The sequence below is a fragment of the Falco punctatus genome (assembly GCF_963210335.1).
Source record: "Falco punctatus genome assembly, chromosome: 6".
Lineage (NCBI taxonomy): Eukaryota > Metazoa > Chordata > Aves > Falconiformes > Falconidae > Falco > Falco punctatus.
In genome coordinates this window covers 23,445,716-23,468,490 of record NC_137585.1, presented here as the reverse complement: position 1 = coordinate 23,468,490, position 22,775 = coordinate 23,445,716, and the positions used below count along the sequence as shown (strand labels likewise).

Sequence of the window (22,775 nt, the reverse complement as noted above, 5' to 3'; positions counted from 1 at the left end):
AGAGGACGGTGTGGGGCATGTGGGCAGAGAGCTGGAGCAGAGGCAGCTGTGGCTGTAACAGGGCTGGGGGTGTGAGGCACTGAACCCTGCGGGTTAGTGAGGTCTGTGACTGGGTTCTCGCTTGTTGCTTTCTGTGGTTTGTGTTGCTGACTTTTGCAATATAGAGACCTTTGGTTTCTTGTGGTTTTATTTGTTCCTTGTTGTGGGGGTTGTAGTGTGGGTTGTTTTGGTGTTTTTTTTTTCCCTGAGATGACTGGAGGTGAACTTGCAGCCTGTGAAACATGGGCAGTTTAACATGGGCTGCACAGCTTGATCTGCTTCTGTAGTGAGTATATTTGCCTCCTGCTAAGGTGTTTTAAGCAAGGTCAGTGGAAATAAACACTATGGGCAGGCAGCTTGAGACAATTAGCAGAAAACAGAATGAGAGCCAATTTGCCCAAGCTGGTCAGGTCAGGAAATGACAGTCCTCACAAGCCTGTGGCTCAGAGGAGGGAGATGTCTTTCAGCGGGAACTTCTGTAAATTCTCCCCTGGCTGATGGCAGACCAGCATAACTGTACTGAAGTCAGGGAGAGACACTGGTGGATCCTGGCTGTGTACTTGGGATATGTGTGCCAAAGGATTTTGCTGAATTTATTTAGAATCCTGATGAAGATTTTTTTTTTAATCTAGCTGCAATTAGTTTTTTCCTGATATTTTGGATGATGTTAAGAAAGGGAATTTGCTTGTCATGACACTATTTATTCTGTGTTTTCTGCAATACCTTTTTGCTAAAGAGCTGGAAACTACAGAGGTCGAAGTGACCACTATGGATATCCACAATGTGAGAGTAGCTCTCTACCAAGGTGAAAATCTGTCTAACTGGCTGAATGAGGGCACATTTGCACTCTGAGTTAGGCAGCAAAGGCTGGTAGCAGAACCCCATGAAATCAAAAGGTGTTTCCTATAAATGCAGAGGCCTTATGGTAATATGGCCCAGTGCAGGGGGACAGTTTCAATTAAGCTGGATGGAGGAAGCCAGGATGTTTTTTCTCAGCTGAAAAGTGTTTTGGCTTCCTTCTGACCAGAGGACAGGAAAAGATTTTGCTTTGGGAACTGAGGCACCTCTTCTTGGCTTTATGATCACTGTGCAACCAGGCTTAAATGTTCTGGGAGCAAGTTCCATCAGCTCGTTTCCAGCCATGGTAGGTCCTGAAATAGCAGACATCAGACCTATGACCGGTTCTTCGACCTAGCAGTGCTATTTTGGCAGCAGGCCCAGGGTTAAACATAACAAGAGTAATTTTCAGTCCTTACTCTCATGAAGGTCAGTGTCCCAAATGGTTGGATGTTTGTCTTAGCTGTTTCCGGACAAGGTCTGCATTTTGTAATGATAAGGTGAAATTCAGAGGTCCTCATGCTGGCAGTCTCCTGCTAACTCTAATTAGAAAGCCTGCTTTTCCTAAATAAGGATGTCAGGATTTTGGTCATTGCCAATTTTTAATGGTTATGACTATTTTGAGTGGGGTGTTCTTTTGTTGTTGCTGTAAGGGCTCACTGTTCCCTTTTACCTCCAGCCCATGACTTTCACAGGATAGTTCAGCCCATTCTTAGCCTTAAGCCTGTTAAGCCTAGCTTACCAGAATCGCCCATTGCCAGGTGAGACTTTGAGGTTCATTCATCTGCTCAGGTCACATGGAGGAAGCAGTCTCCCTCTTAGCAATAAGCCTGGCTCGCTCTGGCTTGCCAAATGCCTTCTGAGATGTGTCTCCTCCCCTCTAAAGCTCCCTCAAAAAGCTATCAGAGAGGTCAGCCACAAATTGGTCCCATTTTTTCTGCCAGACATCTTTGGCCTTGGCTTTCTCATCTGGTAGCATGGCACTGTATCTGTGAGGAGGAGAAAAGTCAGTATCAGACAGGAGACAAGGGGGCAGCTATTTCAAGATCAGTGACCAAAATGAAAAGTCAGGAAGCAGCAACAGATTAACCCTTGCAGGGCATGCCTACACTGCAGAGAGTAACGTAGTGTAAAGAGCTTTGCACTCCTGCCAGCTGGGCTCGTGCTAGAACAAGAAGTGTCATAGCCAGATCAACAGCTACCGAGTCCTGCACCATGAGGACAAACAGCTCAGTCTGTGTAAGCTGGAGATCGCTGGGTGGCACCCAGTGACTAGTACAGAAGAGACAGCACTGCTGTTGCTTTCAGATGTGCCTTGGGCTGGGTCCAAATTAGTAGGAAATAAGAGTATTTGTTCTCTCCCTGGCCATGCGGAGACTTGGGATTGACACAAGGACTGTCATGGGATTTGGCAAACAGACAAAGCTCTTGGAATGTGTAGAAAGGCCCTGGGCACCACATTCAAACTATTTTGGGACATTCAGAGCTATCCAGATAAACAGAAGTGGCTAAACACACACAAGCTACATGCTGGTAGATTGTTTTCCTGTGTTTCCCCAGCTGGCCATGGCAAATGCCACAGCAAGCCAAGTTTTGGCAGAAATAGACAAGCAATACGAAGACGTGAGCTTTCTCCCATAACCAGAACCAAGTGCTGGAGGCAAGTTTGCAAAGGATGGAAAAGGAGGAATGAACAGAGTCACCGAGTTAAAGAAAGGCACTCAACGGCACGGGCAGGGGAGCCTCAGGGGCCCCTGTGTCCTGCCCTTGGAGGAGACATGCAGAGGAGACTTTGGGTTAATGGCAGCCCAGTTCACGTGGCAGAGGAGACTCTGGGGCCAAAACCAAATACAATGGGTTTCCAGGGAGCAAGCTGATAGTCCCCTTAGCATTACTATGGCTGGATGAGAGAGGCAAGGAACTTACTTTATGGAGTTGAGTGCAAGTTGTTTTAAGGTCCTCAGGTCGGCACTCATCCCTCCGATGGCCATGAACACCTCATAGAAGTCATAGGAGACTCCCTTTGCCCCAAAGATAGGGGGATCATCGGGGCTGATCACAATGGGGTGTCCTTCAGCCATGAGGACAGCTGCAGGGTGGCTCCGCAAGTCAGCTACCAACAGCAGGACCTTGGCGGGGAAGGGTGGGAGACAGCATCACATCAGGTTATTGCCGTAGCCATGTTTGCATTACAACACTCGTCACACTCCATACCTGCTATAGCCGCTTCTGTCAGCAGGTAGTCATGGAGGGAGGAAGAGCCTCCAGAGGGCTGTTCAGACTGTGTTAGGCATTCTGCTCTGAAAAGCTGCAGAGGGAGACTACTTGTCTCCACTGACTATACAAGGAGATGAGTTTCTTAAATTAATCACCTAAATCAAGGCCAGTGGGATGAATAACTTCTGGTTATTTATAACAATTTGACTGTGAGCATTTCAGGAACAGTCTTCTGGTTATGTATTTGCCATGATGCCTAGCCCAGGGCATCTGGAGCTAGTATCAGGGGTTCTCTACCTCAAGGCTCACACCGGTACATATCTAGCCCGGGGCATCCTTTCTGCTGCATCCAGGGGACAATGGGCAGCACACTAATGTGTTGCAAAAGAGTTCTCCATGGTTATGAATTCTACAAAACCAGAAGACTTCCAGGTACAATCCCAGCTTCTCAGCCTCTGGCTCTCCTGGCTTTGAAGTATTTTCCACTATGTCTCTTTAGGCACCTCCCTGGCTCTGGGCCTCATCTCCCCTAGGGAGGACTGCCTTCCCAGGTTCCTCTGGACAGGAATTTAAAGGGTTTTGAACTGACTGGCATTACAAACCTTATATATACACAGGATGTGTCTACATAGTAGGCTGCAGTGTGATGTGGTGCAAAGGAAACTGAGCCAGCCTGAGTGCGACAAAACGTCTAGCTGCCCCCAGCTCCCTGCTGGTCCTCATTGCTATGGTAAAGTCCCATTCCAGTGTCCCAGCCCCAAGACCTAAGCTTTTACCAACATACCTGGTTGGAGATAGGACAGACTTCTACAGGAACATCCCTCTTCAGAGACAAACTTTTGGCTACAGGGTGTTTAATGAGGGCAAGTCCATGGCCAATCCGACTGGTATTCAGTAGCAATGCATCCAGCACATTATTGTCTACAGAGGTGCCCTGCCAGTCTGAGTAGAGACAAGTAAGAATCACTGCAGTGCTGTGAGCAAATGTATCTTCTCAAACAGCTAGATTATTTTGTTAATAAATGTCCCAGTTGCAAGGCAAGAGGGTTGCTTAAACTCTGAGTTCCCACTTTGCATTTTCAGTGAAACAGGAATCCAGATTTGCCCAGGACATTGCCCAGCACAGATACCCACTCATCTCACCTGGCTTTAGATGTCAATAGTATTGCTCTTACAGCTAAGCTAATCATGCTCATCTCCATTCATAGCCAATGGAGAGAAGTAATAATTTCTGTGGAATAGCCTGTGTATTATGATGAGGTGCATTGTGCCTTAGAAGTGCTTGTTACTGTCCATGGCTATAAAGTGAGCCTAGAGTTACAGTTCAGATGTAGACATCTTCTCTGTAGATGCCAACATGCAATAAGCATAACACAAATTAGACACAACTGTCATGCATGGTTAGGATAAATCCCACCCACACGGACTGAATAATATATTGCTAATAATGCATTGCCCCAGGAATGAAGGGTGACAGTTACTTTGATGAGTGTATTCAGTTAAGACCTGAGGCTGGCTAGACATTCCTTCACCTTAACATATAAAATAGTGGTTGAGGAATTCTGCTGCTGCTGCTGTGGATGGGAGGTGAGCACAGCTCTGAGGAGGAAACGGCTACCAGCAATAATTCTTGCAGCATGACTCCATGTCACACAGAGGGCAAAGGCGCTGAGCAACATGAAGCCTACAGTCAAGAGCAGGGAGCAGGTAGGGGAGGTGCCATGTAGGAATGCTACAGCAACAAGCTGATATGGGGAGAAGCATAGGGAAGACCACTTATATATACATGTATACAAACATGTATCATCTTGATACAGCCAGGTTTGCTGTTTCTGTGCTTTGCAAGACTTCTTGCCTCTGCAAGCAATAACAGGCCCTGAGTCCTCATGCTTACCAGTCTCACCAGCATGGAAAAAGTATGGCAAGTTGACCCCCAGGGAATATGGCATGGTCAGGGCATCCTTCAGGTCCCATAAAGAATGACCTTCATCCTCATTGCCAACCTGGGGGAAAGAGGAAAGGTGTTTTTGAACATGCTCTGGAAGATGGTGGGACTCACAGCTGTATATCACCAAGTGCCAACTGTACTGAAATTACAGTGCTGTTGGGTAGGGAGTTGATTCAGGGGATTTTGTCAACTGCCCTCAACAAAATCCTTAGTTGAAGGATTTGCGATTCATTTACAATAATTTCAGCAGAGAAGTAGAGGATTTGGTTCTGGTCTAAAACGTATGCCATATTATACATGTAGTTATAGTGCACGTCTAGGGGTTAACACAAAGCCACAGAAGAAATACAGTTACCAGATCGAAGCCTGCCACGGTGTCTGGGAAGCGGGCTCTGAGAGCCATGGCAGTGACGATGGCTTCTTTAATCTGGGAAACATTCAGCATCCTAAAGAGCAAGAGAAAGAAAGCGGTGCAGAGGCTCACTCCCACAGGCCTGCCTTGGGTTTGAGTTGTGAAATGGGGCCCCCAGGGGTATTTCCAAAATGCAAGTTGCTCCTGAATCTGACAGCAGCTTCAGGTCTCCAGAGTAATAGCAGTAGAAAATTGATATTGTGAAAGGAAACCCCTGAATGACCAGGAAATGCCTGGCTAGACCCTGCTGTCACTTGAGTTGAGGCATGCTTGTCTGACTCATTGGCTTTCCCATATACCAAGCAGGGAACGCAACAGCATGGAGAAAAAGTGTTTAGATTTTTTTTTTCCTCTCAACTGTTTTGCTGGGAGGTGGGATGGTAACTGCATTTCAAGAGAGCTTTACATTTAGAATTCTTCCAGTCCTATTGAACTTCAACATCACAGTGCTTTTTGCAGACAGACTCTGTCCATACCCAAGTTGGCCAGAGGCAAGCCAGCTCTGAACTGGGAACAGCATCGTGCCGAGCTGGAGTGAGTAAGTGCTGCTGAGAGGTCTGTTATATTTGCTCAGGATCACCTCACATGACTTCATAGCATCTGGCTGACTTGGAGAACAGCCTTGTGCCCGCCTGCGAACAGCAGCATGAACATACCATACAAAGGCTGCCGGGAGAACCGCATTTGCAGGGTTCCACAAGGACCTTTGCAATACCGAGTGCCCACACTCGGGTACTGCTGTCACTGCTTCAGCTTCCGTAGAGAGGGGGAGTACCGCTAGGCTTGGGAAGAGAGCGTGCACCGCTTGGACACGCACACACTCGAGCAGCCCTCCCCTTGCTCATTCCCGCACCTGAGGTTCACAGACGCTTGTCTCTCTGGTGCACACCATGAGCTAACCCTGGTCACTTTGCACGTATGCAGACTTATATAGATGATTTCTCATCCTTAGCCTTTTACATGTGCCAGGGAATGCTCTGGGACTCAACACCCTGGGTCTGATGACACGTGGGCACTGCTAACCAACTGTGGCACTTCAGCCCAGCCCTCAGCATCGCTTCTCCTGGCCTGGACCCCTCTCCCCCACCACCACCTCCACCATAGCACAGCCAGCCATGCACAGCCACTCTTAGCCTCGCTCAGCCTCTACCTGTGTGCTGTAAATATAATTTTGGCTCCAAGAAAGTCAGGGTGCTCCTTTGTAAACTGCCTGATCACTTCCTGGTAGGTTGCCACGGACCATGATTTATTGTGCCGGGTGCCATCCAGTTCATACACCTGCAGGATGAAAAGCACATGGCAAGCAGAAGTTGGAAGAGGTGTTTCACTGGAGGGTGAGAGAAATGAACTAAAGAAAACCTTGGGAGAAGCAATGTGCTGCGGTCCTGGCAACAGGGCAGAAAAAAGCCGTTAAATCTGTGCAGAACATTTTCTTCTTGAAGCCTTTACCAGCTGGCAAGAACCACGGAGTGGTTTTCACCCCTCCTATGTGATACAAGAAACAAGTTTCTCCATGTTCAGACATGGCAAGCGAGTGCCCTTGAGTACCCAGAGGAGACCATGACCCCTTACTCACATCTATATCAAATGCTGGAGCGTTTTGTCCAGCCGCCTGGCAGCTCACATGCGCTCTGTGCCTTGCAGTGGCAGTCTGTCAGCCAAGGCAGCCCCAGGGCATGCAGAGGTCTGAGCTCCATAAGCTACCAGCTGGGCTGGGCTTCTGCTCCCCTCTGCCAGAGGTTTGCTCCGTGACCTTAAGTCAGTCATTTAGTCTTGCCATGGTTTCCCAGTTCTCTGGCTGCAAACTGGGAAAAATAATCCTTTTGGCATGCTCTGTCTCATCAGCTTTGTGAGTTCCTCACTACCAGGGCTATACACAGGGCTTTTGCCCTGATTTCAGCGGGGCTGTAGACCCTGCATGCCCCAGTTGATACTAATCCACAAAGGCCCTGCCTGGAGTCACTCACAAACAGTGGCTGAAATCACTCCGTCTGTTCCCTTCTTATCCTTTTTTTATCCATATCTTCTCTCTTTCACCCTTGTCCTCCACCCTTCAGCTGGTACACTGCACCTTCATACTTTCCCTTCGGTGCTGCCCCTTGCAGTGATGCTCCTCACTAAGCCCCCACACCCCATCACGCTGTGGCATCCCCCTCGCAGGCACCAGCAGCCGTGGGGTGGCCACAGGCGCTCAGAGGGAATTTTCCCCTGCTGCAGCCCATGGGAATGTGAGACTTTGCACAGCTGAATTTGCAAACACAGCTGGGTTTGGGGGGCTTTTCCACAATGTTTGCTGTTTCGCACTAAATCTCAGCTTTCATTTACTTTACTTCAGGGGCTGCTTCTGGCGGGCTTTGCTGTGAGGCGAGCTTTTGCAAGTGTCAGCGCTGTTGGCCAAACCTTGCAGAGGATCTCCAGCCAGACAAGCACCTCGCTACTCCTGTCACACCCTGCTCACCTTGACTTTCACAATGAAGTGTTTCCACTCCCTCTCCCCTGCTCCAGCCCAGCTGGCACTTCCCTGCCGGCACTGCCCATGGGAGCCAGCAGCCTGGCATGCCCACAGCTCCTTGCAGCGCTACCTGGGCTTCAGGCAGCCTGCCCGCCTGTACCTCGCAGCACCTCAAGAAAGCCCTGAGGCTCTGGAAGCTCCCATGCCTGAAGCCAGCATTAGGGGCTGGATGGGGAGCAAATCTTCCCTGCCAAGCCTCTCTTCAAAAGACATTACAACCATGTCTAAGGGCTGCCGGTAAAGGCAGGGTATTTTCCAGTCAGGCCCACGCACTTGTATCATTGCAGAAACTCTTGGCCTGGAAACCTGTGTAACCTGGGAGGATGCCAGCGCTCACGCTGTCTCACAGCACAGGAATTTTGACATTGTGTTATATTCTCTTTCCAGGTACCCCAAAGACAGATGGTAACTGAGTTCCGAGCAACTGGCCCATAACCAACCCCCAGCAAAGTAAGATACATATAAGCTTTGTGGTTTTCTCCACCTCTTTTTTTTTTTTTTTTTTCTTTCTCTTTTCAATAAACCCTTCTCATCTCAGGCATGACAGAGTGCCAGCCTGCAGCCCTGACACTGAGACCTCTTTTGCTATGGGGCCAGACGAAGCCACAGCAAGGCAGGGTTAGCAGCCCCACTCTCCAGCTGTTGGGGGGAGGCATGCACAAAGCTAGATCAGCCTCCAAATTTGTCACAGCACCTGCCTGTCTGCTGATAGGGTGGCTGCAGAGCTGCCCAGCACCAGCGGTTCTTGCTGGGGTGCAGACATTCATCTGCAGTAAGCTGGAGCCCATGAGACATTGCATGCAAGGGCAATGGTTTAAGGAAGTTGCTAGCAGGCACGTTTGGGAGTTGGGCCATAAGCAGGTCATCAGTATGGCTGTGGTGCCAGCAGCAAGCTGCTACCTGCATTCCCACACACAACCCATCACCACCACCTTGTCCTTCAGCTGCTGCTGGATGGACCTTGCACAGCAGTTTTGTTCCCCTTGCAATGGACTGTTAAGAACGTGGGGGTAGGTGCTATGGTAAGGAGCAGCAGCCCCGGTTCATTTGATTTCGTAAGGCATTTGCCTCTCTGACAGAGCTCCCACCCCCATGGTGACCCATTTGGAGCTGGTCTGGAGAAGTGTATGGAAAAGGTGTGCCTGTAGTGTCAAAATAGCCACTGGGAAAGTGAGAACCATCACAGCCAAAGAACAGTGGTGGGGTCTGCTAGTGCTTGGGAAGGTGGTGAGGCAGTGTAGGGCTGTAGGACAATCTGACCAGCTCCAGCTGACATGCAGAGAGAAAGGCCTAAACTATCACTACCGGATTTTAGCATTAGTGGCAATGAAAGGAGCAGTTGTATTTCACGTACATAGCCAAATTTTTATGTTGTCTGCATAACTATGGAAGACTGTGCTTTGCCAGTTGGTTTACTAGCCTGCTCAGAGAAATCATTCTGAAATAAGCTGTGGATTTAAAGTAACTATTCCAGAATAAGTCTCTGTTCAAGATGGGAAATTGTTCCAGAAGAGCTGCTACAGAACAGGTGATTCTGGTGCAGACAAAGCCGAGATAATCTTCCCAACCAGCAAGTTTTCAACACAGCTCTCAGTCAGCCTTTACAACGCAGTTTTGTGCTGTTGCCACAGTAGGTATCTTCCTTAGCCATTAAGAACAAAGCATCTCTCACTTTCAAGCCCTTGCCTATGCAAATCTCCAACAAAGACCTTTGAATATGATCAAGGTTTTCCAGCATCCTTAGAAAGGCAGGTATGCAAACATCCAAAAACTAAATTCAAGATAGGGCTTGAGAAAACTTATGGAAAAATAAGGATTTAAAAGAGTACTAGAGAAGCCAAAAAATACGTACCGGAGGCAGGATAGCTCTTATCTCGACATACTGTATGTTATCTTCATAGAGCTCCAGCAGCCCCTGGTAGAAATAGGCCTTGAACACAGGTGCATAGCAGATAAGTCCAGAGGCAATGAGGAAGACTTCTTCAAATCTTTTCCAAATGAAAGTCTGAGAAGGGTACGCCAGCTCAGGGGCATCCGTCACCAGGGTCAAGTTTCTCAGCAAGCTGTACAAATGGAGAAAGAGAAGAGGAAGAATGAGAAGAACAAACAAGACAACTGGCTTTCAGTATGCAAAAAGCCGCCGGCTGGCAGCTGGGTGTTTGGTGCAGGAGGAAGGAGGTTTCATCCGAGACAGGTGTGAGTTTTGTTGTCAGAGCCCAAGCTTTGCGGACGGACGTGACACCCTCCCAACCCACCTGTTCCGGGGCACAGCAGGGCAGCGGCAGTGCTGAAGGAGGCACGTGTTCTTTGCGCAGGACTAAGAAAAGGTGCAAGGCTGTTCCTGCCACAATAGGGGCCCAAGGTCTAACTCTGAGCCTGTTGCTGCTGCAGTGCAACCGGTGTAACAACAACTGGTGCAGCTAGGAAGCATTCAGGTCATTTTTCTGACACCTGTATTTACTCCTCTAACGACTAGTACAGGTAATAGCTGACAGGTAAAAAGTCATATGCTACTTGTTGAGCTACAAGCAGGGTAAGACTAGGTGTTCAAAACTTGCCCTTCCTTTTATGAGGGCAAAATCTTGAGGAGCAATAGGGTTATGAAAGCAAGTATGATGTTTTTATATTGTAGGAATTGCACTCTGCTACCCAGGGGTATCCTTAATCCAAAACTAGGCTAGTACATTACTCCTGCAGACAATATATTCTCACAAACATCTCCAATGCATGTAAAGAGTTATGACACCCAGCCCTCTGTTCACCACCTAAAGGCAGACTGAGTCTCCAGGAGATGCCACGTACTGGGAAACCATCAACCTACTTACTAAGCCTGTAACTTGCCCTGGTACCTTCATATTGTCAAATTATGTAACCTAATATAAGCAGGGGGTAAACGGCTGTGAATCAAAAATCCTTTTCCCCTGCCAGTGGTACAAGCTGATATCCCGCCTGCCTTGCTGATAACTTCTCCAGATTGTCTGCTGGCAAACAACTGATAAGAATCGAAGGTCTGGGCTCTTCCTTAGTGGGACGGAAAGGTATTTATTTCCTCCATAGGCTCAGCTGGCATATAAGCCTCTTTCAGAAATCCAGAGGTGCGGTGGGTAGTTTTATCAAGCAGAGTTTAAGGAAGCCAGTAATCGCAAGATTATCTAGTGGTGGGTGACAGCTCGCACCCTGTGGTCAGTGTCTGTGCCCCAACACTGTCCTCTGACAAGCTGATAGCCTTCATCCTGCCCCAAGCCTTGCCTCTGGTAACAGCTCTCCTCCTGCTGCTGGTGGCCACCTGAAGAAGAGTTTGTAATACATTTCTCGGGCCAGTAGGCAAAGCCTAAATGGCAATACGGGGGCGATCACCTTCATTCCTGGGTGGACAAACTGAAGCCATCACAGCAAGCTACAGAGCCAGTTGCTTGCAGGCAGGTGGGTTTACCAGTCTGGCCAGGCCTGATGCTTATCTCGTGTCAGGGACTAATCAGATTCAGATATAGAAATACCTTCAACCATGCTTCATCTTTCATCCGAGTATATTGTTTCCCCTCAGTAACAGCTACTGATCTTTAATAATGTTTCATGTTTGAAGTTTTGGCCCTCATCCTCATGCAGTGCTCTGCTCTGTTATATGGGAGGTGTGGGTTTGATTTGTACTCCTATTATCTTCTTCCAGGAGGCTTCTGTGGATGGAATTAAAAACCTCCTTCCTACAGATGTAAAATGTGATCTGGTCCAAACTCATAAACTAAGACATCCCAGGCAGGGACATCCCTTTTGAGTTCCTCCATCCTGCCCATAAAACAGAGCCCATTCCCCCAGCATTTGCCTCTCTAAGGACCCTCTCCCAGCAGCTGCAGTTTCATTTCGTCTTCACTCTGTTAATTTCTTTTCTGGGAACAATTTTAGAAGCAAAACTGTACATAAAGAGATGCTCATACCATGTTAAGGATGAGATTTTCAAATGTCAAACAGGCAGGAAAATTCAGAGTTCAGGTTTCCACAGCAACTTCAGCTCTGCCCTCCCGCACATTACAACAGGGGCTTTGGTGACATATCACAGGACATGGGGTGACCCCAGCTACTGTTCAAGCACTCCATGCAACCAAAGGAGACCAAGCTGGACCACGGCAGGGGCAGGTGGCATTTCGGGTGGGCAGCAGGGAGTACGCAGCAGTGGGAGACACCACAGCATCACCCTAGAAACCAGGAATGCAGGAGCCAGGGGCATCTGGAGGCGCTGATCCAGCTGCCAGAGCTGCGGTGGAGGCCAGCCGCCGGCAGAAAGGGTGTGCTGCAGCTTAGCAGGGAGGGGAGAGGAGGTTTGGTGTGGGAAGAGCTGGGGAAAAGAGACTTTTCCCTCCCCTCCTGGCCAAAGGGCAGTTCCGTGCCAGCCCCGCACAGCGGCGGAGAGCACCTGCCTGAAGCCAGGAGCTGAGTGGGGCTGTTCCCACCAGCCCTGCAAGCACCGAGGGAAAAACCTCCCCATGGATCAAAAGGCCGTGCAAGCCCGTTCTCGCCACCCCACGCAGCTTTGTTTCAGATAAGGACGGGCGGTTAGTCGGGCTCCCACCGCATTCTCCCCTTGTCCTGTGAGAACTCAGCTCCTCCAGCAATGAGTGCACACAGGGCTCCGCTCCCTGCCTTTAAATCTAGCTGTACAAACTTGTAGTTGTTTACTTAGCCTGTGCTCTTGGGCTAGAAACAGCAATAAATCCCCACACTGCCCTGCTCCTAAAAGCACATAAATCAAATCGTGCATTTTTTATAATCCCCTTTCCTTTGAGACTGATTATTGATCCCTATAACTGTTGAAGATTTATTGTGTAATAGTGATCCATCCTTGATAACTGGATAATCTCCTAAGGGTTCAGGGGCTTTTGCCATCAGTAGCTCATGCAGATGAAGCAAAGCTTTATAAATACATTTTTTTGCTTCTTTTCTGGAATGGGCCCTCACCAGTGATCAGGTGCAGACTACAAATAGCCTTCCGTGTCATGTCATATATGCACTGAACAATGCTATTGCAATGCATATGCCCAAAGGGGCACAGCTAAAACGACCAGCTAAGGATTATTTATTTTCAGCTGTGGTTTTGCTTTCTCTTTTCCTGTTCTTTCTCCCCTAATTCCTTTACTTTCTTGTGCTATATAATGCAGAAGTGAATGGATTTGTTGCCTTGTTTTTAAAGGGATTCTTTCTCCTGCTTCTTTTTCTTTCTCGATGGGTAATTATAACCCTCTCCTCACCGTAGTATCTGAATGTCTTCCAGTGGTGCATTAAATAGTGTGACTAACATCTGTCACATGTGGTTCATTCTCTTTCTCTCTCTCTCATCCCTTCTTCTTCTCCCCAAGGGGAGACTTGTAGAGGGAGTGGAGTGCTTTGTTTCTGTAGTGCATTTTTATTCCTTTTTTTTTTTTTCCCCTTGTAATGCACACACTGCCCTATTTTTCTGTGAGATAAGGCAGTTGGAGGGCACGGAGGGGAAGGTGATGGCGGTCCGGGCAGCCACTAGTGCCCAGGGGAGTTGTCCCCGCAGCCTTGGCCATGGTGTCAGCTCCCTCACAGATGACTTCATCCCGGTGATAGAGAGCTCCATTGGGCCGTCCGAGCTGCGCCGTCAGGCACGGTCTTAATCCTCAGGCTACTGATGGGGGAGTGTGTGCGGTGGTATTTTACAAATATCTGGAATGTCAATGCTGTTTCCCTAAATATCTAGGGGCATACTCTTGCTTTGGAGATGCTGGACAGTATATTACATCTTGAGGAAAAAAATGGCATTCTCCCATATCATAACTGATTGTGAAGTAAATAAGTGAGGAATATTTTTTATTTTAAATCTCAAAGCAAAATTCTCTTCCATTTTCTGTCTCCTGGCCTGTGGTCTCCTGACACTCATAATAGCATCCTTCTGGAAGCTTACCAGTAACAGAATACTCCAGGGTCTTGACCCATAAGATGTGTATTTTGAATAGGAATGATTAAAGCTTCTTTTGAGGGAAACAAACATAAAGACTTCCATCCATAACACGTATGTATATGTATGCATATGTACCTAAAAATGCAAACAGCAAAAATGTAATGCAGATACCTCTCTCCCTTACCCCTTCCTGGTCAGGAATGCAGTAAGGTGAAAGAGGTGCAGCCTCTCGGAAACATTTCCATTGTTCCCTTCACATTTGCTGATCCACCCTGTCTTGCATGAGAGCCCTTCCCTGCTGCCATATTCCCTTGATACTTCCCTGAAACCACCCAACTATCCATCCGTTCCTTCCTCTGACATCTGCTTTCTCTCAGCTTGTCAGTGCTCAAGGGCAAAGAGGAGTGCAGGGAAGAGGTAGCCTGGGATGCACATGTTCAAGAGACTGGGAGAGTTTCCAGAAACTGAGAAGCAGAACAGATTGGGGCCTATTCCTGGCTAGAGACCTATTTCCAGACAGCCAAAAAACATTCCTAACCCCTAGACTAGTACCCGGGGATTAGATGAAAATAGGAGGGGAAGCGCTTCAATGTGGCTGTTGTTCATGTTTGCACATTATGTGAAATGACTCCTCTGCGATGTTGTGGTGATAAGCACAGAAGGGCAAGAAATGAAGGACAACATACTCATTTGGGTAAGTCCAAGCACCCAGGATGCAGGACATCCAAGTACGTACTTGGCTCTGGCAGGCGTTTGCTGAGGAAAATCACTTCATTGGTCTCTGCCTCAGTTTCCTATCTGCCCTTGGGGAGACCCCTTGTAACAGCACCTGTCTTATGTCCCTGTGCAGTGACTGCCACCCTGAAGTCCTGCTCTGACTTGTGACTACGAGGCATTGTCAGATAACTAATACAAAAGAAGAGGAATGTGATAACACTGCCTCTGAAAAGAAGTTATGTTCCCAAACAGGAACATCAGGAACCAAATAATGCACAGCTCCACCATCCCAGGTGTATAGGATGCCGTGGCCCCTAGCCTCAGCCAGAAAAGGACATCACACTACAGAAATGCAACCAAAACCAAATATACTGAAGCGTTGCTCCTGATACAGTTCTCAAATAGCCAGTGCAATTGCTTGGGCTTTAAGAAAGTGAAGCTGTTTCAAAATGCAATTTCTTGCACGTTATTTACTGGTCTCCTGGTGGGGTTGAAGAGAGCTGGTGCTGTGGTCTTTCCCTCCTCATTGCTCCCAGTAGAAACAGAAGGGAGATAATGGGGAACCAGTTTTCTCTCTGGAAGACATAGATAAGTGACTTTTCACTGGATCTTATTTCTTCCATCATCTGTCAGGGCAGTTGAGCTTCAGGATATAAAACATCAAGAATCCTGGGTCTGGCATTACTTTCCTTCTGGACCTCTGTAGGAGAGGGGTGGTGGGTGCCCTGGCGAGTCAGCTCCCTCTGCCCTGCCCCTTGCTGTTGTTGGGCAGGGAAGGCAATACCATGCCAGAGGTCTGGCAGCTCCTTAGCTTCCCAACCTGACCTCCTTCCCAGATCTGTAGGGCACAGATCCCAGACAGCTTCCATGTGGAGGAGATACCAGCTCCCTAAGAGTTAAGAGGACTCTATTTAAGAGCACATACCCTCACTGAAGAGCACTACAGTAAAACCCATCAAGTTTCACTTAGGAAATGCTGTAATTAGGGTCACCTGCATCTCCTTGATCCAGCCCTCTCCTCATGTGTTGGCGTGGTGACACTGTCTGTAATTACATGACACCCCGTACTATTTTTTTATGCAGGATCCCAGCCCCTGGAGCGCTGTGGCTGGCAGTGCCCTCTGAATGGATCACTACTCAGTACTATCCTTTGTCCTCATCACTCAGTGTCTGACTTCATGCATTATTTAGCATGCTCTCTCCAGCCCCCTGCACGCCACACAGAACTACGTGCTGTCTCCTGGCCTTTTTGGCAGCACTTTGTCCTGGGATCAGTGGCTCCTGGATGGGGAGATAGGGCTCCCTTTTCCTTGTCAGCACCAGCTGGAGGGGGAGCCAGGCTGCTCCCACTCCTAAGTGGGATAAGTAAGTAAATAAATGGTAGGTGGCTGCTGAGCAGCCAACTAACACCTGGTCCTGGTCCAAGGCTGCCAGCAGTGAAGGTAGGAGTTGCCTGCAGGGAGAGAAGCTCCTGCAAAGGAGCGATGCCTTGGGGAACCGTCTGAGGTGTGAGCTCCTGGACAGCTGTAGGAGGTCTCACCTGTAATGGGAGAAGCTCCATCAGCAGGAGGGTGTTGAGTGGGGGAAAAGTGTTACCAGGCAGAGGACTTGTATGTAGGGCTCACTGGCTCAGCCAGTGCCCAGACTGAGACCTAACCCCTTACCTGAGGGCAGGAGGGCACGCTGCGGTTCCTGGTGCCTGAGGGTCCTGTTGGGAATGAGTGCCTTTTGCTTCAGTATGGTGAGTACCACTGGGGTTTCAAAGGTAGCCCTCAGAAAACAAGGTTGGTGTTTGAAGTAGGAGGTTGGGTTGGTTTTTCTTTTGGGTTGTTTGAGGGGGGTTTTGCTAGTGTAGTAACTAACATGAGTAGTTTGCCCAACTTCTTGCTCTGAGTGAAAACAATGACTTTACAAATCACTTTTCTGATGTGGGGGAGAGCCTGTCCATCAGCTACCTGACTTCCTCATATCCTGTTCCTGGGTACCTCAATGAATGAGGCTAGTCCTTTCACATACAGCCCTGTCCCATGCTAGGAGTACATCCAGCCTGGCTGCTGAAGAGAGGTGGGAGCAGGTGACGTAAATCTGCTTAAACCAGTCTTCAACATGTCTATACAAAGGACCAGAGTGAGGTTGTACAGAAAACTTCAATTTTGATGGTCTCTCTGGTGTACTTAATGCTTCAACCTTCAAGCTCTTACATTGCTATTTGCTTGTTCTATGTATGCAGCCCTACATGGCATTCCCCACTTCCAGAGCAGCAACCAAATGGGAAAGCTGGACCAGAATGGTCCTGCTGGCTACACAATGCAATTGTGAGGTACTGGTAGGCTTGCAGCTCTCTTCACTCACCTGCTGTCAAACTCTGTCACATTGCGCAGCTGTTGGCGGTAAGTCTCCAGCAAAACCCACTGGGAGCACTGGGCTGGCACTGGGTGAGGAGGGTGAGGCTTGGAAAAGTGAAACCGAACAGTGCCCGTGTGGGTGAAGCAGATGTAGCAGTCAGGGAGGTAGGTGGCATTGTACACCAGCCAGTCCATGCTCAGGATGGCATAGTCATGCAGGTGTAAGACAGCACCTGTTGGGGGTAAAGTATATCCTAATGAGGCAAGGCAGCTGAGAAGAAGGAACCAAAGTTTAATGAGATAATAGTTTGAGTTTGCCCATCCAGGGGCATCTGGAAAATGCTTCTAGATGGCTGTGAGTGACCTCTCCCAGCAGAGACTATGGGGCTGCTCTGCCTCCCTCATGCTGGGGATGTGGCCCCCTCCACATCAAACACAGGGCAGGCAGAGCATGACAGCTCCTGCAAGCAGAGGGAGGGGGGGAAATCAATAGGGAGCTCTGCTTCTCCGCTGGGATGGAAAATGCTCAGTTATTAAAGGTCTTTCAGACAGACTTTGCTGTGAGCTGGCTCAGGCCCCACTGATTTAAAGAGGAACTCGCACAGTAGGTGGCAGTTTACAAGGCATGCTAGCTGACTGGCAGACCTGAAGCAAGCTTCTGTATAGAAGCCATTTGTATCCCAGCCTCAGTTTTTCCACCTAGTCTGTGTCTCTCCTTTCATCTCCTTGAAACTCTGGCATATACCAAAATCCCAGACCATGACACACCAGGGAATTGCACTCAGATGCAGAAGTGCAATCTACTTCTACGCCTTATCAAAATCATGCTCACTTATATCGTACGTCTGCTGCTGGCCAGCATGAAGGGCCTCTGGGATGCTCCGTTATTGTGCAGTATGTTGGCAACTGCCAGTCTTCCTGGCATAGGAAGCATCCTCTGCATGCTCACCTTCCTCAGCCCATCCTTTCTTTTTGCTAAAATCTCCCCTCTTGTGGAGCTTTCTTATTGGTGCTTGAACTAAACTTCACATTTGTGAAGAGAAGTTACGGTGAGAGCTGAAGTCTTACAGATTATGTATTTTGTTAGTCTAGGGGAGACATCATAGTCAAAATAGCTTTGGTGTCCTTAGGGATAAAGAGAGAACATAAGTATCGAGAACAAAACAAAAGACTGATAGGTTTGTGATGTTAGACAAACTTCAAGGCTGTAACTTAGAGTGGGCTAATATAATACAGACTATAATGTCTATAATCTTCCACTACACAGGGTCTGACTGTTAAGATGTGAGTGACTGTGGTTGCCACTCTCAACAGAGCTAGTGTAACAGAATGGGCATGCCACAGCTCTCTAGATCTGACCTTCCTCTCACTGGCAATGCCATCCTCTTTCCTATGTGAGCAGCAACAGAAATTACAGTAGTGCATGAAACAACAGCAATTTCCAGGGGCTCTGATCAAGACCGAGGCCTCTAAGACTAGGTCCTACTCAAGCAGCTACAAGGATGTGATCTTAGCTTTAAAAACTTCTGGCTCTTACAAAGATTCTGAGAACTCATTTTAATATATGGATTTAAAAGTTCTAATTTTTTTTTGTTTGATTCCTCCTTGGTATCAAAGATACCCCATTGGAGGTGAAGAGGAGGGTACTTCTAAATTCCTTACTGCTCAATTCAGTAATGAAAGTGATTAGTATATCAGAATTGTCATTATCCTTATGGTAACATAGGATGCTGCAAGCCAGGGTTCCTCATCCCATACCAGATGCTGGAAGGGACAAGCTGGGAAGTGAGAAAGATTGTTCTTATCCACATGCCAGTGTCAAGCCTTGCAAGTGAAAAATGTCATTATGGAAAAGCTGACCCGCAAATCTTCCAAAGCAGGTCAGCAGCCATGTGGGCAAGGCCATGGGATTCTGAATCTAAAAAGGGACCACCTGGAAGAGTGAGCATAGTGGTCAGAGTCGCAGGAGTATTGACAGTGTTTGCTGCAACTTTCTTGTATCTTTAGTTAAAGAAGGCACCTTGTTCAAATACTTCCTTACTGAATCAGAGATGCAGAGGGAGAAAGCAGTCAGTCAGGAGTCAAGGTTTCCTCCTGTGATCCCCTCAGCCTCCTGCCTCTCTGCTGAACTGCCAGCAGGTCAGGTACATGGGGACATCAGGCTTCCTGCTACCCAGCCTAAGTGATTTAGATTTCACCTTGGCTAAAAATATCCTCTCCCCCTCTCCATTGCAACGCAGAGTACTAAGCTCAGACACTGCTGTGTCCCAGCTGCTCATTGGAGGATGTGCCATCCTGTGCAGTGAAGGTATTGGACAACCTCATGCTGCTAGCTAACCTAAAATGGTCCAAAGGCCTTTAAAACTGTGTGTGTGCTTCAGAGTACAGAAACCTCTTGGTACAGGGTGTGGGAGCCTGTTAGCACATAGCCTGCTGCACAACAGGGGAGAAACAACAGCTCTAAAGATGAGAAATACCTGCCTTTACAAGCAGAGATCTCCTCTAAGTACACAGACCAGAACCTGATTAAGAAAGACTGAGAGAATACAGTAGCTTTTATATCATACTCTACGGGTCACATCAACACAGGCTTTGACTTGCATTCAAGTAAGGAAACTTGTAGTGCTGGAGACACCTTTCTCTTCTAGTGCCCCCAGACTTTCTAGTAGACTTCCAAGTCTGCTACAGGACCACCTGCAGAAAGACTTATTGGGGGATACAGCATTTCTGGCTAAGATGTGGGCTAAGACAAAGGTTTGTAGCATGTCTGTGGTATGTGTATGTGGAAAAAGGAAAAGCCCTGGCTAGAATATGCAGAGCATGCATCTGATGTCGTTTTCTCTTTACTTCCTCTGCCCTTTCTCCACACTTGAAAGGCTGAAGGATCCGTATTGTGAGTTACACCAAATGCTACAATTGCTGGAAATGTGCATTCATCCAGTCCATCCCCCTCTTCCTCTCTCCCACTGCCCCATCCCCAAACTCGGAGGCAAGGCTCTTCCTGGAACACAGCAAGCACGATTTACAGCTCTTGTAAGCTTGTCTGCCACACCTCGTGCTTTGTCCCGGCTCTGCCATAAAAGCAAAAGGCAAGAGGAGGATGAATAAGATGAGCGACTCTTAGGCCAAGCCTACCTTTTGGCATGCGCTTTAAGATGCTGAACACTGCACTCTGATCAATGAGGCCTTTTGCCCGAAAGAAGTGCATGCTTGGAGGAAATCGTCCTGTCGTTATGGCTGTCACAACCTCCTTCTTCTTGAGGTTTACAAGCTTTGTACTGAGCTGCTGTTCTTGTCTACTCAGCACCAAATTGTCACCTGTCTGACGGGCTTTCTCCTCCTGCATTAGGGAGTTCCGATCCTTCCAGAGTGGGGTGGGAAGGCAGAGGGAAGCCAAATTCAGGAGAAAGCATGCCAGCCTTATGCCTTGCCCAGATGGAGGCTTCATCTTTGAGCTGCACCTAGGAGTAGGAGAAGATTGGAGCATTAGCACAGGTCAGAAGGTGACATCTTAGTAATGACCCATTGGGATATTAAACCATTGGCCCATCCTGCAGAAGTAGTGGGTTAATTAATACTGGGGGGAGCATCTGGTACAAACATCCCTCGTATTTAGGGTCATGCATCTGTACATTCCCTGCGATGCTGATTGCACACAGCAAGGCTGCGGGCAGGGTGGAGAAGAGATACTGCTCCCTGGATCAGGCTGGCAGCACATCATGTAGACCTGCACTATGGCAAAGGTCTAGCTCTGGGATGGGGGGATTGGTGAGGTCAGGACTCCACCTTGCAAGCTGGGATGGATCCCCCTCAAAAGAAGGGGTGCTGGTGACAAGGTGCCAGCTGTGCTGTTAGTGTCCCAGGGAGGGAAGCAGGGGGCCATAGCGCCTGAGGTGCTTTTGGTTTTTGCTTGAGCTAATCGGATCCTGATTCCCTACGGTCAAGAGAAGACCTTGTTGCACCCTTATAGTATATTCCAGCTATCAGAGGGGTTAATTTGCAGGGAGAAAACACAAAGCTTCCTCTGCAGTGACCAAAGTGTGTCCCTTCCCTGCAGTTGAGGAAGAGAGAGGACAGAAGGGAGACCACGGCAGTAGTAAGAGATCACAGGAGACGGGCACATGAGAACTCTGCCTTTCCCAAAAAAGCACAGCTGCAACATAATCCTTCAACGCCAGGCTTTACTGACCCTCCACACCAATCTCTCCAGATCTAAGCAGGCTGGAGAAAGCCTCAACATTTTGAAACGGTCCCCTGTGAATTACATAGCAAGTCCCTGCTTGTGCACGTATCTTTTGCTTCCAGTCTCTCCTCCACCCGTGGGGCCACCAGGATGCCCTCAGCCCCATCAGTGGGTCCCAGGAGACAGGCATGCTGGTGGAGCAATCTGCTGGGAACAGAGCGGGGGTAGATGCAGCCCTGCGTCAGGCCTGACTCTGAACTTAGAGAAAGAAACATCCTAAAAGGTGCTATCTTATCCCTGGTGAGACTGACTCACTTACTGTTAACTTTCCTTCTCCTTGCATCCAGAGCTCATCCAGCTGCTGCCCGAGAGAGCAGGGAACAGTTATCTCTTGCGAGCCAGCACTGTCCCAGCAGAGATAAAGCGGCAGGATCCGTCACAGCGGTGCAGAGAGGCACCCACCAGCACAGACAGTTCCTCTTCCTGTGCTGCTGCTCCGGCTTGCTCAGCTTTTATTTCTGTCACTACTGCTTCATGAATATATAAAGAGGAGGAGGAGGCAGGGGAGGTTATGAGAAAGCAGGACACAGGCACCCAGGCAGGCAGCTGGAGGGAGCTGGGCTGGGAACTGGGAGGCCAGAGCAGCAGGGTCACCTATGGGAACCCCTCCAGTTCCCTCACAGAACAGAGGTGGAATCTGCCCTATCATTGACTGCCAGCAAGGCAATCAGGGGCTTGTCTGTGCAGCCCTCCCACGTACCCTGATACGCATATAGAGCTTTTAAATATCCTGGAAGAAACACTTGGGCATGCATTCCCAGTACGGGGAAACTCTTAAGCCCTGCTCAGGCTGTCCTAGGACTCCACGTGAGCTTGGGTATCTAGTCTGATGTAGAGCACTGTGTATTTAATGCCAACAACACTGCAAACTTTACTTACTAATGGTTTGCATTTTTTTATCTGAGAAAACAGTAATTTGTCAAAGTAGTTTTAATGTGCGAACCAGGCAAACATCAATCCAACCAGCTGCACCAGGGCTGCACTGGGCACACAGGGCTAAGCTCATGCCTGGGGAGTAAATCAGGTGGAGGTGGGTACAGCCTGATTTTTTTATTTTTTTTTTAAATCACAAATAATACTGTAATTTCAGCGTTTTATTTTGCACAGTTGAATGGACTGAGTTTTAAAGTTATTCAAAACAGATGTCACATAAACAGCTTCCAGTGGAGAACAAAGTCCATTTGGTTTAATTTAATAAAAATTTTAATGATTTTAATTTTTTTAATAAAAAAAAGAAAGATCTTGTAAACCAAGAACTATTGAAAACAACCCACAGCAGTCACCAAGATCGTTTTCAAGGTAGAGAAAGTGCAATCTGGTCAATAATATGTTAAATTTCATTAGCTATCACCCCCGCAACAGATTGGAAGCAGAGTGGACAGGCCCCCCTGAATATTCCAGATGGACATCTGCCAGCTTTTCCTCCTCTCCTGGTCCCTTCACCCTTTGCTGTCACCAAGATCAGTAGATCAGTCCCAGCATCCATGCAGGGATCACCCAAGGTTCCCCAGCGCTCTCCAAGCCCCAGCCAGGGCAGCATGTCTGGAAGGTGGCTGTGGCCCATTGCCTGCTCCTCAGCAGGACGGGGTTT

General features: G+C 48.3%; 1 protein-coding gene across 1 annotated transcript; it reads right to left on the bottom strand.

The window, feature by feature from the left end:
• Positions 1–99: 99 nt before the first annotated feature.
• ADA2 (adenosine deaminase 2) lies at positions 100–21,621 on the bottom strand. Its single transcript, XM_080391553.1, has 10 exons — positions 21,444–21,621; positions 20,077–20,402; positions 16,949–17,174; positions 9,818–10,028; positions 6,604–6,731; positions 5,397–5,487; positions 4,988–5,096; positions 3,878–4,035; positions 2,803–3,005; positions 100–1,865 (listed from the first exon to the last, which is right to left on the bottom strand). Exons 2-10 carry the CDS (start codon positions 20,387–20,389, stop codon positions 1,757–1,759), a joined length of 1,548 nt encoding a protein of 515 aa, XP_080247679.1. The 5' UTR covers positions 20,390–20,402; positions 21,444–21,621; the 3' UTR covers positions 100–1,756.
• Positions 21,622–22,775: the final 1,154 nt, after the last annotated feature.

Bases quoted from the DNA above. Each gene is read 5' to 3' on its own strand.
- ADA2 (XM_080391553.1), bottom strand. From the start codon at position 20,389: ATGAAGCCTCCATCTGGGCAAGGCATAAGGCTGGCATGCTTTCTCCTG. The intron at 17,175-20,076 runs GTAGGCTTGGCC...TACCCCCAACAG, and splicing joins CTTAAAGCGCATGCCAAAAG to GTGCTGTCTTACACCTGCAT. The intron at 3,006-3,877 runs GTATGTTGGTAA...TTCCCCGCCAAG, and splicing joins TCTGTCCTATCTCCAACCAG to GTCCTGCTGTTGGTAGCTGA.